Genomic DNA, 13901 nt, shown 5'->3' with positions numbered 1-13901 from the left:
ATGTTTATCAACGTCCGTCCCGAATATCGCTTACCGGGAAGGCCAGCTCTCAGAATGACGGCCTCGACTAATAGATCGGTCTCTGTATCGCTGATCATCTTGTCTTCCCTGCCGATCAAGTGGGCTGAGGCGAGACCGTTCGAAACCACGAGTTGTTCCTTCTGGGTGGTAGGTCGTTCCAAGAAGTTCTCGGCCGTGCGGGTTTTCGACGTCGAGACGAGAATGTGGTGTAAAAACCCCGCCATCTTCTCGGGAATACTGATCTTTGGGAGAGGCCCAGATCACCCTTTGAGGCCCAGGGTCATTTGGAACTCTGGCCTTTTTGTTGTCGGGGTCCATAATTCCACGACGTTCGCTTGGCGGAATCGGTCTTTGCACTTGATTCAGCGTAGAAAGTCGCTTATCAGGTTTGAAACTGTAGTCATAGGGTCCAGTGAGCGGGTACTCAGATAACTCTCGTTGTCGTGCCTCCCATTTCGGATCAAATAACTGTTTTGCATCGCCCTCGAGGCCCTCAAGGTTTCTATACGTCTTAGGAAATTTGGATGTAGTATTTTCTGGGGCATTGTAAGCAGTTTCCAAAGCTCCACGGCCAGGGATATTGCCTCTGGGAGAGTTATATTGCTGTTACAACATATTAGTTCAGTCTGATATTATCTGGGAAATATCGTGCTTTGTCAAAAGTAGCAGCAACTCTCAAAATTTAGCCCTATCAGACCCTTACCAGCCTCCTTAAGAGCCCTTAATAATTATTTCTGCAACAATTCTTGATACCAACTTTGGAGATAATATATAGAGGGAGTTGCGGAGGCGAATATAAGGATTTCTCTTGAGGTGGGTGGGGGTTCTAAGAGTTGCAGACACTTTTGACAAGCACTATGGTATGGATCATTACATACCAGAGCACTTATAGGAGCCTCTGAATTGCGTCTAACTCTTGTTTCTTCGTAGGGGCCACCAGGAATACCGTGGTACCCCTCAAAATCAATTGGTTGTTTGCCTTTATCCCTACGTTTACCTTTATCCATGGCTCAAAGACTGAGGATGATTCTTGTTAAGCTAAATATTGCAACAAAATATTGAGTAGAGTGCTTACTATGTGCGAAAGACCCTTCGAATAGTCAGGTGCAAGCAGAGTGGAACCGCCGTACCGATCTCTTGGAGACCCAGGAGCGTTGAACTGTTGCAAGAGTGCTCCTAGTTTCAACTTGAATGTGGTATATCTTTGAAATCGTGACTCTGAGTAGATAGAAGGTTGCTGAAATCAGGAGGAAAGAAAGACTCTTATATACCTGAGGGCTGTATAAATAAACACCGCGGCTGCTCCCCAAGCATAGCAAATACACACGCGCTCTGTCATTCTGTACAGTAACTGTGGCCTTGCATATACTATCATCTCCATATTTGAGCCCTCAATCATTGTTTTGGGCACGATATTGAAACAAATGGACCAGAACGACGGGTCAGAGTCTTGATGCTGATTTGAGGGCTTTGATGCTAGAAGGTGGGGTCCAAAAGCGAGAAAGATTTAGTTTCAAGTCAAGGTGAAAAAGAACTGAATGTCTGGCTTTCAGAGAGTCGATAATAATCAGCTAACACCGGTCCTGGCGCGTACTATATGTGGCTTTGAACGCGGGAAAAATGGGAGCGGGCCGAGCGGCGAGCGAGCCAAAGCAGCCAATAGGGAGGTGTAAAAAGTCAGTCGGCGCATCTTTAAGAATCAAGAAGAGTTTCAGCTAGAGTCTTTGACAGGGAATTACATGATCTCCCAATTGGGTGAACATCACTATTGTTGTGCTATTGAGCTCTGAGTGGGCAGCCTCAACCAGGGACCGTAGGTAGCTAGGCTTGCCAACCGACAATTCACTTGCGACGGCGCGAAACGAAACACCCCGCTCGGAATGAGAGTTGTTGATGCAGGAGCAACAATTTTCAAGAGGCGGACAGCCTATGAAGTGCTGTAAATTCGGCCTACGCCAAACCTAGCTGCAGTTGGCTCCTTCATTAAAACTAGCCGCTGAACCAGTGTACCCCTTAATTGCAAAGCTTATGGAGGAGCTAGCTGAACCCTGTCGAGGCGTTTTCGAGGCCCGGGCTGACTCCCTAACTACGCCGTCGCCCCTCACAGTCAACATCGCCATATTATGACTCTATTCATCTACCCGCCCCTCCTTCCTCTCCTTCTCTTGTCGGCGCCTACTGACCCATCTCACATCTTCAACACCTTACTGTCATCAATATGCCGGAGGCAACCGATCCAAAAGAGCCATGGATGACGGCGCTTTACGATCATTACATCATCTGCGAAAGCGGCAGCGCTGAGCACGACCTTGGGGTGATGGTGCAGAACCTGCTTCTATCAGACGACCCCAAGGCTCCGCACGAGACAGCACTTGCCATCACCCAATATTTCTGGGACGGCCGGGCTGACGAGAGCCGGGAATATCCGTATTTTAACTATGAGAAAGAAGGCTGGCCGCACCTCAGCGATCTTGTCGAGAAAATGATTATCGGCCTCTCCTGGTTTATTCCATTCAATGATACAAAGCAAGATAAGCTTATTCGGCTCATAGTAGAGCTGTATAATATCCCGCCGTTGGAGGAACCGATTGCAGGAGTGAGTGTTGATTTCAAGACTAGTCTTATATGTACTGAGCAGTATTTGTCAGATGGACCGCTTTGTGTACCCCGAGGACGAATCATTCTACTTAGAGATGTATGATCAATGGTATGATGATAAGAGTAAGTAATCATCTGGGTTATTTGCGAACAAATCACTGATAGATATACGCTGTCTAGCAAATATCTTTGAGGAGATTTGTTTTAGTAAAAAATCCGAGGTGAAAGAGCAGTGTTCCCAGCTGGTAAACTTCACGGCCTTTCTCGCACGCGCCACTGCAGCAGAAATCTCTCGCGAGGACAACACTTTCGGCAAGTTTGCTACGTATGACGTCAGAGATTGTTTGGAGGAGGGCATACCTCCTGGAGCAATGGACTACCAACATATCCTTCCGGAGGGTATTCGACGCGATACCAGTGTCATGATGGCCGCACAGTATTTTATACTGGCCACAGATGTCCTCGATCGCTTCATGGTTTTTGAAGGATCTGAGAGAAACCGAGCATGGGGCCGGTTCAAATGGACGTTCTGGGCGGGCACATTTGGCGATCTTGCTCGCGGGGAGCGAGGGGAACTGGGAGCAGATGCCCGGCGGGAGGCGTTTAAGGCGCACCAGAAGATGGTCGCTCTTCACCCGGAATTCTTCTCGGCTTTCGAGGTGCAGAGGGCGGCTGGCGAGCTGGTGCTGTGAGGTTTCTGACGAGTCTGTTGAAGGGTAGTTGGTTAGTTAGTTGACTAGTTCGTGAGTTGATGGGTACGGAATAGTTAGTTAGCTAGTTGACTAGTTAACGATGTAAAAGCCGAGTACTCCGTATCCTCTGCACTCCGTGCTGTGCTCTTTGTCAGCGAGTGCTGGGCGGGCGACCTTGCGGGCGGGACGGGCGCGAAGAAAGAGCAGCGGCGCGAGTCCCTGGGGGCGGTTGGGGCGGGCGAGCGGTACGCCCGGCGGTGGTGTTCTTTCATCGCGGGGGTGGGTGGCCGGCGTGCTACCGCGCGCGCCACGCTGCCCGCAAGGTCCCCGGGCGGGCGAGCCGTTAAAAGGGCGGCGGCGCGCTGTGTCGAGCAGTTAGTTGTCTGTCTGTCTGTCTGTCTGCTGTGTCTGCGTCTGCTGTGTGCTGTCTCTGTCTATCGGTAGTTGGCTGGCTGGCCAACTATTAACACCCTCTCCTCTCTTCTCTCTCTCCACCCCTGCGAGCCGGCGTGACATCGCGCTCCCCTGCCCTCCTGTGTGCCCCCCCTTGGCACCCGCACGCCGGCCTTAGCCTGCCTGGCTGCCCGCGTGTCCCCCTTCGTCGCGACGCCGCTCGCAACACCGTCGCATCGCCGGGCCCTGGTGCGACAGGGACTGCCCCCGAAACGCTGCCCCAGATCCCGCGCTGCTCAACCGCCGTGTGTCGCAGCACCTCCTGGTGGCTAGTTAGCTATACTATGCTGCTCGCAATCTCGCCCGTTGCGTCTGGGCTCTCCCCGGGCGCCACGATCCCCCGCGGTAATTAAACGGCCTGCAGATTAACTAGTCCGTGAGGGTTGCGTTTGAACTTTGCTGCTTGATTGCTGCGGATGCGCGGAGCCGAGCTGGGTGACCCATCGCATCGCGAATACGGGATCGCCCGCATTATGATTGTCGCGTTTGGTCGCCCGTCGCCTCGCCCTCGCTGAGCGGGATGGCGTTGCACGCTGGCGGTGCGCCGGTGGGCGTGCCGGGCAGAAACACAGAGGCCAGTTTCTCGGGCTTGCTGGCTGACATGACGGCTGTCTGCGCGCGCCGGCAAGGTCCCAGCGGCGACAACGGCAGCCGGTGCTAGGTAAATAACTAACTAGTTAGTTACTATAACTTCCCGGGATCAGCGGCCGGCCGGCTCCAATTTTATATTTTATGCTGCGTCGCTCCGCACGTCCTGGCCGCGGGTGACATTCCTTCGTCTTGACTACGCTCTCGACTACGACGCTGCACCGACCTCGCCGGCTCCATCGATCTCTTGGTCTGCTTCGCAATCTCTTGGGTCTCTTTTGCTCTTCCTGACTTACTTCCTGCTCGCTTTGCTCTTTCTCTCTCTTCTCTCTCTCCCCGCCTCCCGTCCTGCAATTCCTGCGTGCTCATGGCGCCGTGCTCTGGTAACCCGCGTCCCAGCGACTCTGTGGCCGCTGCGGATGCCGCCGACGCGGCCACGCCCTTCCTGGAGGACTGCTGCCAGGACGGAGGCAAAGAAGGATGCGATAGTGCGTGTCTCCGCCATCCACCGGCTTCTTCTTTTTTCCCCTCTTCTTCTTCTTCTCCTTCTCCTCTCCGTCCTCATTCCTCTTATTCCCCTTGCCCGTCTTCATCCTGCTGTGCACAGAATCCTTCGTCTCTGACTGCCCAACCTGCTACAGAAAGCTGCATCGAAAGTGCCGCTGCCTACGAATGCCAGATGGCCTGTGAGAATGAAATCAACGGTACGGCTCGCCCGGCTGATCCTCATCCTCAACTCGTCACCAGCATCACTAACCCCAGGCCCGCCCCGTAGGTGACTTCGCCGGTAACGAGAAGCACCAGCACGACCACGATGGCGACGGCAATCACCTCAACCCGTGCAGCAGCCACCTGCAGTCCGCCTTCGACCGCTACAACTCCTACCTCGAGTCCGCCCGCTGCATCTGCCGCAGCGTGCTCGTCCCCCAGAAGGAGCCCTGCTGTGCCCGTCAGCCCTCGCGTCTCTCGCTCTTCGGCAAGGCTGGCGCCCGTCCCGCCCATGACCACAAGGACAAGATGGTCTCCGTCGAGGAGACCCGGGGTTTGTTGACGTCCGGCCCCGACCACGATCATGACCACGATCACGATCACGACCATGAGCACGACCATGCCCACGGCCACAGCCACGACGACCATGGCCATGGCGAAGCTGACAGCTGCTGCGGCGGCGGCGACGACCATGGCTGCGGATCCAAGGGCGGCGCCATCATTGCCAGCGAGAAGGTCGACCTCGAGAAGTCTGCCGGCCACGAGCACATCTGTCTGTCCGTCAGCGGCATGACCTGCTCCGGCTGCGGCAACAAGATGGCCAAAACCCTGCGCGAGACCCCCGGCGTGCTCAACGTGCGCGTCAATTTCGTCATGGGCAGCGCCGACTTCGACCTCGACACCAATGTCATCGAGGTCAACGAGCTGATGCGCCAGGTCACCCGCGCCACCGGCTTCCAGTGCTCCAAGCTCTCCAGCAGCGACCAGTACATCGACGTCTTGGTGACCAAGCAGTCCATGGCCCAACTCACCAACAACTTCCCGCCCGGCGTCATCGACGTGACCCCGCTCGGCAAGAAGGCCGCCCGCGTCACCTACGACCCCATGGAGGTCGGCGCCCGCTCGCTGCTCGCCTCGCTGGGCGACTACACCAAGGGCCTGGCGCCGCCCAACTACCAGGACCCGTCCGCCACCGCCGAACGCCGCCGGCTCTACGACATGCTGATCAAGACCGTCGCCGCCGCCGTCTTCACCATCCCCGTGGCCGTGCTGGCCTGGGGCCACGACCTGGTCCACAGCGACACCAAGGCGTACATCTCGCTCGCCCTGGCGACTGTGGTGCAGGCCATTGCTATTCCGGAATTCTACATGCCCGCCATCTCCTCTCTGATCTACAGCCGCACCATTGAAATGGACATGCTTGTCGTCATCAGTATCACCGCGGCGTACTTCTACTCCGTCGTGGCCTTTGGCTTCGACATGGCCCGCAAGCCGCTAGAGACCAAGGAATTCTTCGAGACGAGCACGTTGCTCATCACGCTGGTTCTCTTTGGCCGGCTGGTGGCCGCCTACGCCCGGCGCCGAGCCGTGGCCGCGGTCTCGACCCGCTCGCTGCAGCCCGCCACTGCCAATCTGCTTGAAGGCAAGGAACACCGGGAAGTCGATGCACGGCTGCTGCAGTTCGGCGACAATTTCCTGGTCATGCCGCACTCCACCGTGCCCACGGACGGCAAGATCATCGAGGGCTCCAGCGAGCTGGACGAGTCCATGCTCACCGGCGAGAGTCTGCCCGTGCCCAAGAAGGTCGGCATGCCCGTCATCGCCGGCACGATCAACGGCTCGGGCATCCTCAAGTGCCAATTGACCCGGCTCCCCGGCAAGAACACCGTCACCGACATCGCCGGGCTGGTCGAGGAGGCCTCCAACACCAAGCCCCGAGTGCAGGGCCTGGCCGACCGCGTCGCCGGCTGGTTCGTCCCCGTCGTCTCGACCGTGGCCGTGATCGTCTTCGTCACCTGGGTCGCCGTGTGCATCAAGGTGCGCATGCAGGCGCCCGGCAACGCCGTCGGCACCGCCATCACCTACGCCATCGCCGTGTTCGCCGTCTCGTGCCCGTGCGCGCTGGGACTCGCGGTGCCCATGGTGCTGGTCGTCGCCGGCGGTGTGGCCGCGCGCGGCGGCGTGGTCATCAAGTCCGCCGACTCCACCGAGCGCGCCCACAGCCTGACCGACGTCGTCTTCGACAAGACCGGCACCATCACCACGGGCCAGCTGGACGTCGCCGCCGCCGAGGTGCTGGCCGGCGACCGCGCCGAGATCCTGTCCATCTGCAAGGCCCTCGTCTCCGACAACAAGCACCCCGTCTCCGTGTCCGTGGCCAAGTACCTTGAAAACGAGACCGCCGACCAGCGCCTCGAGAACGTCCGGTCCGTGCCCGGCGCCGGCGTCGAAGCCACGCTCAACAACGCCGCCCTGCGCGCCGGCAACCCGCGCTGGCTGCAGGTCGAAGGCCACCCGGCCGTCACCGCCGTCGTGCAGCAGTGCATGACGCCGCTGTGCATGACCATCAACGGCGAGCTCGTCGCGGTGTTCGGGCTCAAATCCAACCTCCGACCGGAAGTCAAATCGGTCATCGCGCGGCTCCAGCAGCGCAACATCACGCTGCACATCGTCAGCGGCGACGAGCGCAAGGCCGTCGAAGACGTCGCAGCGTCCGTGGGCATCCCCGCGGCCAACGTGGCGGCGCGCAAGACACCCGCTGAGAAGCGCGACTACGTCAAGGCGCTCATGGACGCGGGCCGCACCGTGCTGTTCTGCGGCGACGGCACCAACGACGCGGTGGCGATCGCGCAGGCCGACGTCGGCGTGCAGATCGGGTCGTCGTCGGACGTGACGCGCGCGACGGCTGACGTGGTGCTGCTGTCCGGGCTGGAGGGGCTGGTGTTCGTGCTGGACGTCTCCAAGGCGGCGTTCCGCCGCATCCTGTTCAATTTCGTCTGGTCCGCCGTGTACAATGTGCTGGCGATCCTGCTGGCGGGCGGTGCGTTCGTCAAGGTGCGCATTCCGCCAGCGTATGCCGGGCTGGGCGAGATTGTGAGTGTGTTGCCGGTGATTGTGGCCGCGTTGAGTATGTCTGGTATGAAGAAGTCGCAGCTGTGAAGGGGCTGTACGACAGGCTTCAAAACCATTGTGCTTGTTGGAGGGGAGATGGTTTGAGGGCGGTCGGTGGTTGCGTGTTTTTGTTTTATGAAAGAGAGATGTGTGTGTTGCCAGTGCACAATGGATAGAGTAGATATGAAGATTGCCACTCAGGAGACTAAATTACAGTAGAAAGAATAGAATTGATACCAATTCTTGAATACTTCATGACTATCTATTTACACTCTGTTGGACGGTAGGCTTCTTGTCTAGGGAAGTATGTCGGATGGCTTAAAGTGGTAGTTATGGTAGACTATACGGAGTATCAGACAATAAAGGGATCTCTTAAACAAGGGCCGCCCGTCCCCCCAATACCAACATGCATACCTTGAACAAAGGCACTGACTGTATGCAAAATGCAAGAAACAATCAATAAAAGAAAATAAAGAACAAAAAAAGAACCCCATGTACAAAAACTCCAAACGCCCATCCATATGAGAAAACCACCCCCCCTCCCAAATGCCTTTCACTCTTCGCTATAAAGCTAAGTTCAGGGGGTATGCTCCCCATTTCCCAATCTTATCCTTTCTTTCTCTTTTTTTTCTTCTTGCACCCCAAGTGTAGTTTAGTAGTAATAGCGTGTGTATGTACGAGCCACAGCGTATCCAACATCCAAGCTCCGTCCCCATCCCTCGCTCACGGCCCCACGTCCATGCGCGAACTCTCCGCCATCGCCTTCTCCATCTGCTCACTCACCGGCAACCCGAGCACCATCTCCGTGCCCACCACGGGCAGCCCCTCTTCCCCCTCCTCCTCGTCAGGCTCCTCATCACCATCCTCCACCTCATCCTCCTCGTCCTCGTCCTCCTCATCCTCCACAAACGGCGCCTCAATCCCCACCCTGGCCAGCCGCTCCCGCATCTCATCGCGCTTGCGGTCCTGCCAGCGCGCCAGCGCGGCGGCGGCGTGCACGCGGAAGCCGAACACGCGCGGCTCGTGGCGGCGCAGCGACCGCTTGGGCAGCAGGCACGGGTACACCTGGAACAGGATGTTGGGGAACGAGGTGCCGAAGTACGCGCCGTCGATGGACGCGTGCCGCGACGACTTGGGGTTGTACAGGTCCTCGCACTTGGCGCAGTACAGCTTGACCGGGTTCACGCCCGCGATGTCCGTCAGCCCCAGCGGCAGCAGCGATTGCTGCTCGCACATCACCCGTGGGCATTTGCCGAATTCTGATTGTTTGTATTTGTCGAGCTGGTTGAACAAAAGAAGGGATGTTAGCTGGTGCTTGATATTTCTTTATATATATTAAGGACGGGAAGGGGGACGCGGAGGCTTACCATCTTTGCTAGGCCTCGGGTTGTGATTATGTAGCGTGCGTGTACGAGGCCGTAGAGGTGTCTGGCAGACTTCTCGATCTGTTCTCTCATATTATCGTCGGCGTCGAGGTCGTACACGTCCGTCACCAGGTCGAGGGCATATTGGTAGTGCTTGACTTCGCTGTTCAGTCCCGTCAGGTTGAACCGGTCCGTGAGGTATTCTTCGTCGATTTCGCAGAAGTATTCATTTCCTCGCGAGGATATAAACTAAAATCGGCAGAGCCGGGTCTCGTGGTTAGCTGGGGTCTGGGAGTATCGCGTAGGGCATAGCAAAGGACAATTGAGAAAGAACAGCGTCTCCCTGGATAGTGGCTGACAGTGCCAGAGACGTATATTCAGTTCCACTGCCATTCTCTCTATAAAGCAGCCAAAACCTTAAACCCTTTTCCTCTTTGTAGCTGTCAAGAGACGGCTCCAACAAACACAAAAAAAACAACCAAATGCCTTCACTCACCCAATCTCTCCAGAAGCTAGTATAATCGCTATCCGACTCCGTGTTGAAACCATCCATGGCCACTGCCCTGCCGCGTGCCGGAAAGCGGGCGCGCGACGTCAGTCTCTCCGTGGGGAGGGTTGGAAAACACCTAACTAGTTAGCTAGGCCCGCCCGTTGCTGCGTTGTAGGGGCCCGTTCGACTCGACGGTGGTTGTCGATACGATACGGGGGCGTGCGTGGGAGTGTGGGTGCGTGTGTCTGCGAGAGTAACAAATGGCGTAAGGCTGGCTGCAGAATCTTGAGTTGCGGGTGAGTTTGAGAGAGAAAGAGCCGTGATGCTTGGCGCAAGACCGGCGGTTGGCGAGGAGAGCGAACGTTGGCGCGGGGCACGTCTTGCCACGCACCAGAACTCTTGTGACGACGGGGAGGGAGGGATTGTGAGCAGAGCAGAGTGTGAAGAAATACTATATTTGCGTTTATGGTATTTAGGTATGTACAAAGTAGAGCAGAGATGTCATGTCAAAATTACAAATTGCACGAAAAACGGCAAAATTGAAGGATGGCGGAGCATCCAGCCAACCCCGGGAGTTGGCGAAAATATCAATTAAGGAAACGCTTCAAGGGAGGGTATGCGAAACAGCAACTCGTTAAGATATCATGGTAAGGCGACTACTAGCGCCGTGCTCTATCGCACTCCTCGAGGAACTTGTAAATGCCTTCAAAGCCCCCGAAGTCTGACCCTTTGCTAGGCGTAGTGACTTCGGGGATGTCGGGGAAAAACGCCCGATCACCGAGATCGCTGATGTCCATACTCTCGTAGCCGGAGAGCGAGCGGGCCCAGGGATTCTGCTCGGCGCTGGAAACATATTGATAGTCTTTCCAGTTGGTGCTTGTCGAGCGTTGTGTTTTTTCCGAAAGCATCATCTCCCGCCAGTCAAGCTTGTCAGGCGATACAGCCGGAGGGTCATAGAAGGAAAAGAGCTCGGACTCAGACTCGTGATGGCTCGGCGCAAAGGGGAAGAGTAATGCCATCTGGGCACCGTTTCGGGACTCAAAGTCCGCATCTTGGTGGATAATGCCGCGCTGGACGCCAACCTCGATACATAACCGTTCCACAGACTCTGCATCGCATCCAGGGAAGCGAATACGGATTGTAGACTGGTCATGCAGTGCTACAGGCAAGTCTCCCAATGTGGAGAGCTTCTTCAAATCATTTACAACGGCGACAAAATCCTTCAAAGCACGGGCGAGGTCGCCAGAGAGCAAATCCATCAATGAAGGTGTATTGAGGGTGATTTGCTCACAGTTGAATGAGGACGTCGATGATGATTGCATTTCTTTAAGACAACCGAAAGCAGTGATTGTCGGAGATACCTTGAAGTCGACATAAGAACCGGCGGCACTGCAGGGAGTATCTGCCATTTTTCGGCTTGCCTCTGCCTGCAGGGCGGTTACCGTCTTGTATTGTTTGCGACCAGTCTTCTTATCAATGCCATCGAATCTAGCTCTCTGGCCAGAAAGCCAAAATGCTCGGACAGCGGCAGACACGTTTTGAACCACTTGAGCAGGGCATGCCGGGCTGTTCGAGAAATATCTTGCCCCACCTATGCGGCCTGCGCCAATGCTGTATCCACCGGCGGTCCGACAGAGGGTGCCGCCGGTGAGATTTGGTCTTAAAGTCGTGGCAAATGGTGTTCGAGTTGTCAAGCGGTTGACTGCGGTGCCAATTTTTGAAGACGGTATAGTCCTGGCAACAAGACGTCGTGAGGACGCGCGAAGGGTTGAGAAATAGCGACTCTGGCCTTGGCGAATTGCCGCTGCTCGATTGATAGGTTGACGGTGTTTGATATGGGCATATACTGGTTGAAGCTTTAAATGTGAAGGTTGGCCTGTCTCGGGCAGTCTTGCCCACAAAGCCCGGGATGCCTTCTCAAAGGCAAACCTGGAAAGGTGTCAGAAAGTGCATCTTCTTGAATAGAGGGCGGAAGACGTTACCTGGCAACCCGCCAGACCTTGGGCAGCAGCTGGTGCGCGGTCGGCGCCATGGCTGCGATTGATCTGCCTCAGTGATGCTGGGTTGTAGTTGTCGTTGGAAGAGGATAATCGTGTGGCGCACCTTGTTTAAGGCGATGACCTCAGCTGTGGCGCAGGAAATCGGACCATAATTTATCCGGGCACCAGCCCTGATGATAACATAAGCAAATACTATAGCTCTCAACATTTAATGATAATGAGACAGAAGCTGAGTACCCAATAGCGGATGTCTCCATTATTACGGAGTACTCCGTATCTCTGGGGTTTATGTGGGCTGCATTGCTCCATATCACTACTCCATATTCTATTACGTGGATTGCCACTTTTTGTAGTAGGTTTCACTCATGGAGCGTACTCCGTACTCCATAAATTACATACTTGTTACTGCGAAATACCCCCGTGGGACTCTTGTTAACATAAGGGTTTTGGAATTAGGCAAGAGAATAAAATTGAATTATCCTTGATGCTTTATTGATGAAGATGTTCTAGCCACATGCAGTTACCTTTGTTGCCAGTCGTTTTCTGGAGTTATGAAAGGGAAGATAACCATATCCTACCAATGAAATGATGAATGCTATTAGCCAGTTTGACAATACGGATTACTTGCAGCAAGAACTTCGATTCTCATCACAGCTACTGCTGTTTTTCCAGCTAGACGTTTGTTTAGCGTTCTTTGTTTCCAGAATCCTTTTAGGATATAGTGTTGGTGTTCACCTTGTGAATATCATCAGATTCAGGACTCCTATTTTCTTTGGCTACTCCATACAGGCAGTTACTAAAAATTATGTTCCCCCAAACCTGAATTCCTTGGGATCCACCAAAGTTCTTAAGCTATCCTCGGCATTAATACTCGGCAGGCGGTGGGGAAAACAAAGCAGCAAGTGATAATAACTTTCGAAGTTCGCGCTAGATATGCAAAACGGTCACCGGCGACAGCTTTATAAAGATACAAAAAGTGCCAATTTTCTGGCGCTTATAGTACCGGTATTGGGCTTCGTCTCAATACTACTTTAGTGCTACAAGTTAGAACTATATAGACCGGTCTGATATGGTAAAAGTGGCTGTTACGGGGCAGCGCTGAAGCGATCCAAAATGTTCCAGACTTCAAATCTCCTTTGGAGTTGGTTATGGATTTTTGCCTAAAAGATGCTATCTAAACTGCAGGGCCTTAGACTTAAACCTAGTATCAACGAAGAACATATAAAATCGGCCGTGCAATCGAGATATCAACATTACTTGGCCATTCAATCAGTTGTACCTTCACCGCAGAATTTCCACAGGTCGACAGGCCTAGCATGTGTCCATCCGCAATTACTCTCCCAGGATGAGACGCATGGATCTATTGCTATGACCTTCACGAACCCATAACCGCCGCTAACTAATAGAGACTCTAGCGCTTCATCGTCTACCGCGATGCAGAACTCTGGAGTAATTGGGAGTTCATGCGTGCCAGTCTCCCAGTACACTCTGGTTATCCACTTTTTAAACTTGCTTCGAACCTGGTTCAATGAAAGGCCATTGTAGTGTGCGTAATCATTAAAAACCTCGAGATGGAATTTATCTTTTACGTCCCGAACTGAGACTGTGGGGGTTCGAGGGTGTCTAGCTCCTCTCTCTTGATATTCAAAACGTACTTTTCGGTGTCTGTCCGGCATTTCATTTGCTCTTCTATTCCGAACCTCGATTGACGAGTAAACCGCATTTTGAATGATCCTTAAGGCAGTGTCCCATTTTTCTTCGGATCCTACATTGTAGGTGAGCCGATAGACAGCATAACCCCATGGGGCTAGTGAGTTGGGGTGTGTGGAGCCGAGGTAGGAAGAGGCCATGGAAGAAAAGGGGTTCAAGATTCACAAGCGTGGTGAAGGTCCTCGCAGGATAAGTTCACGTTTTCAAAAACAGAATTTTGAAGCCCACAAACGTCAAGCAGCTAAGCTGAAGGCTTGATATATCGCTGTGTACCGAGAATACAAACAATATATGGGTAACTCTGACCTCTTTCATGCTAAAAGAGGACATAGAAGGGCGATCTATTACAAAGAAAAAACAGGAGGCAATCGCCTATTCAAAAGGC

General features: G+C 54.3%; 6 protein-coding genes across 6 annotated transcripts; 2 read left to right on the top strand and 4 right to left on the bottom strand.

Moving 5' to 3' along the window:
* Positions 1–30: 30 nt before the first annotated feature.
* On the bottom strand, positions 31–1028 carry LOZ57_004695 (uncharacterized protein; the record flags this gene model as incomplete). Its single annotated transcript, XM_049253736.1, has 2 exons — positions 31–624; positions 900–1028. The coding sequence occupies 2 exons, from the start codon at positions 1026–1028 to the stop codon at positions 31–33; spliced, it is 723 nt and encodes a 240-aa protein (XP_049107300.1).
* A 1211-nt stretch (positions 1029–2239) lies between these two features.
* On the top strand, positions 2240–3311 carry LOZ57_004694 (uncharacterized protein; the record flags this gene model as incomplete). The annotated part of the gene is made up of 3 exons (XM_049253735.1): positions 2240–2617; positions 2670–2742; positions 2800–3311. The coding sequence occupies 3 exons, from the start codon at positions 2240–2242 to the stop codon at positions 3309–3311; spliced, it is 963 nt and encodes a 320-aa protein (XP_049107299.1).
* A 1720-nt stretch (positions 3312–5031) lies between these two features.
* Positions 5032–8000, top strand: LOZ57_004693 (uncharacterized protein; the record flags this gene model as incomplete). Its single annotated transcript, XM_049253734.1, has 2 exons — positions 5032–5038; positions 5128–8000. 2 exons carry the CDS (start codon positions 5032–5034, stop codon positions 7998–8000), a joined length of 2880 nt encoding a protein of 959 aa, XP_049107298.1.
* A 675-nt stretch (positions 8001–8675) lies between these two features.
* CKB2 (casein kinase 2 regulatory subunit) lies at positions 8676–9869 on the bottom strand (the record flags this gene model as incomplete). The annotated part of the gene is made up of 3 exons (XM_049253733.1): positions 8676–9233; positions 9320–9565; positions 9813–9869. The coding sequence occupies 3 exons, from the start codon at positions 9867–9869 to the stop codon at positions 8676–8678; spliced, it is 861 nt and encodes a 286-aa protein (XP_049107297.1).
* A 596-nt stretch (positions 9870–10465) lies between these two features.
* LOZ57_004691 (uncharacterized protein) lies at positions 10466–11838 on the bottom strand (the record flags this gene model as incomplete). Its single annotated transcript, XM_049253732.1, has 2 exons — positions 10466–11735; positions 11789–11838. The coding sequence occupies 2 exons, from the start codon at positions 11836–11838 to the stop codon at positions 10466–10468; spliced, it is 1320 nt and encodes a 439-aa protein (XP_049107296.1).
* A 1233-nt stretch (positions 11839–13071) lies between these two features.
* On the bottom strand, positions 13072–13656 carry LOZ57_004690 (uncharacterized protein; the record flags this gene model as incomplete). Its single annotated transcript, XM_049253731.1, has 1 exon — positions 13072–13656. One exon carries the CDS (start codon positions 13654–13656, stop codon positions 13072–13074), a length of 585 nt encoding a protein of 194 aa, XP_049107295.1.
* Between the last annotated feature and the right edge of the window lie 245 nt (positions 13657–13901).

The sequence above is a fragment of the Ophidiomyces ophidiicola genome, assembly GCF_022830035.1.
Source record: "Ophidiomyces ophidiicola strain CBS 122913 chromosome Unknown scaffold_20, whole genome shotgun sequence".
Taxonomy (NCBI): domain Eukaryota; kingdom Fungi; phylum Ascomycota; class Eurotiomycetes; order Onygenales; family Onygenaceae; genus Ophidiomyces; species Ophidiomyces ophidiicola.
The sequence above is the reverse complement of the archived record's forward strand: the minus strand, read 5'-3'. Positions and strand labels throughout refer to the sequence as shown.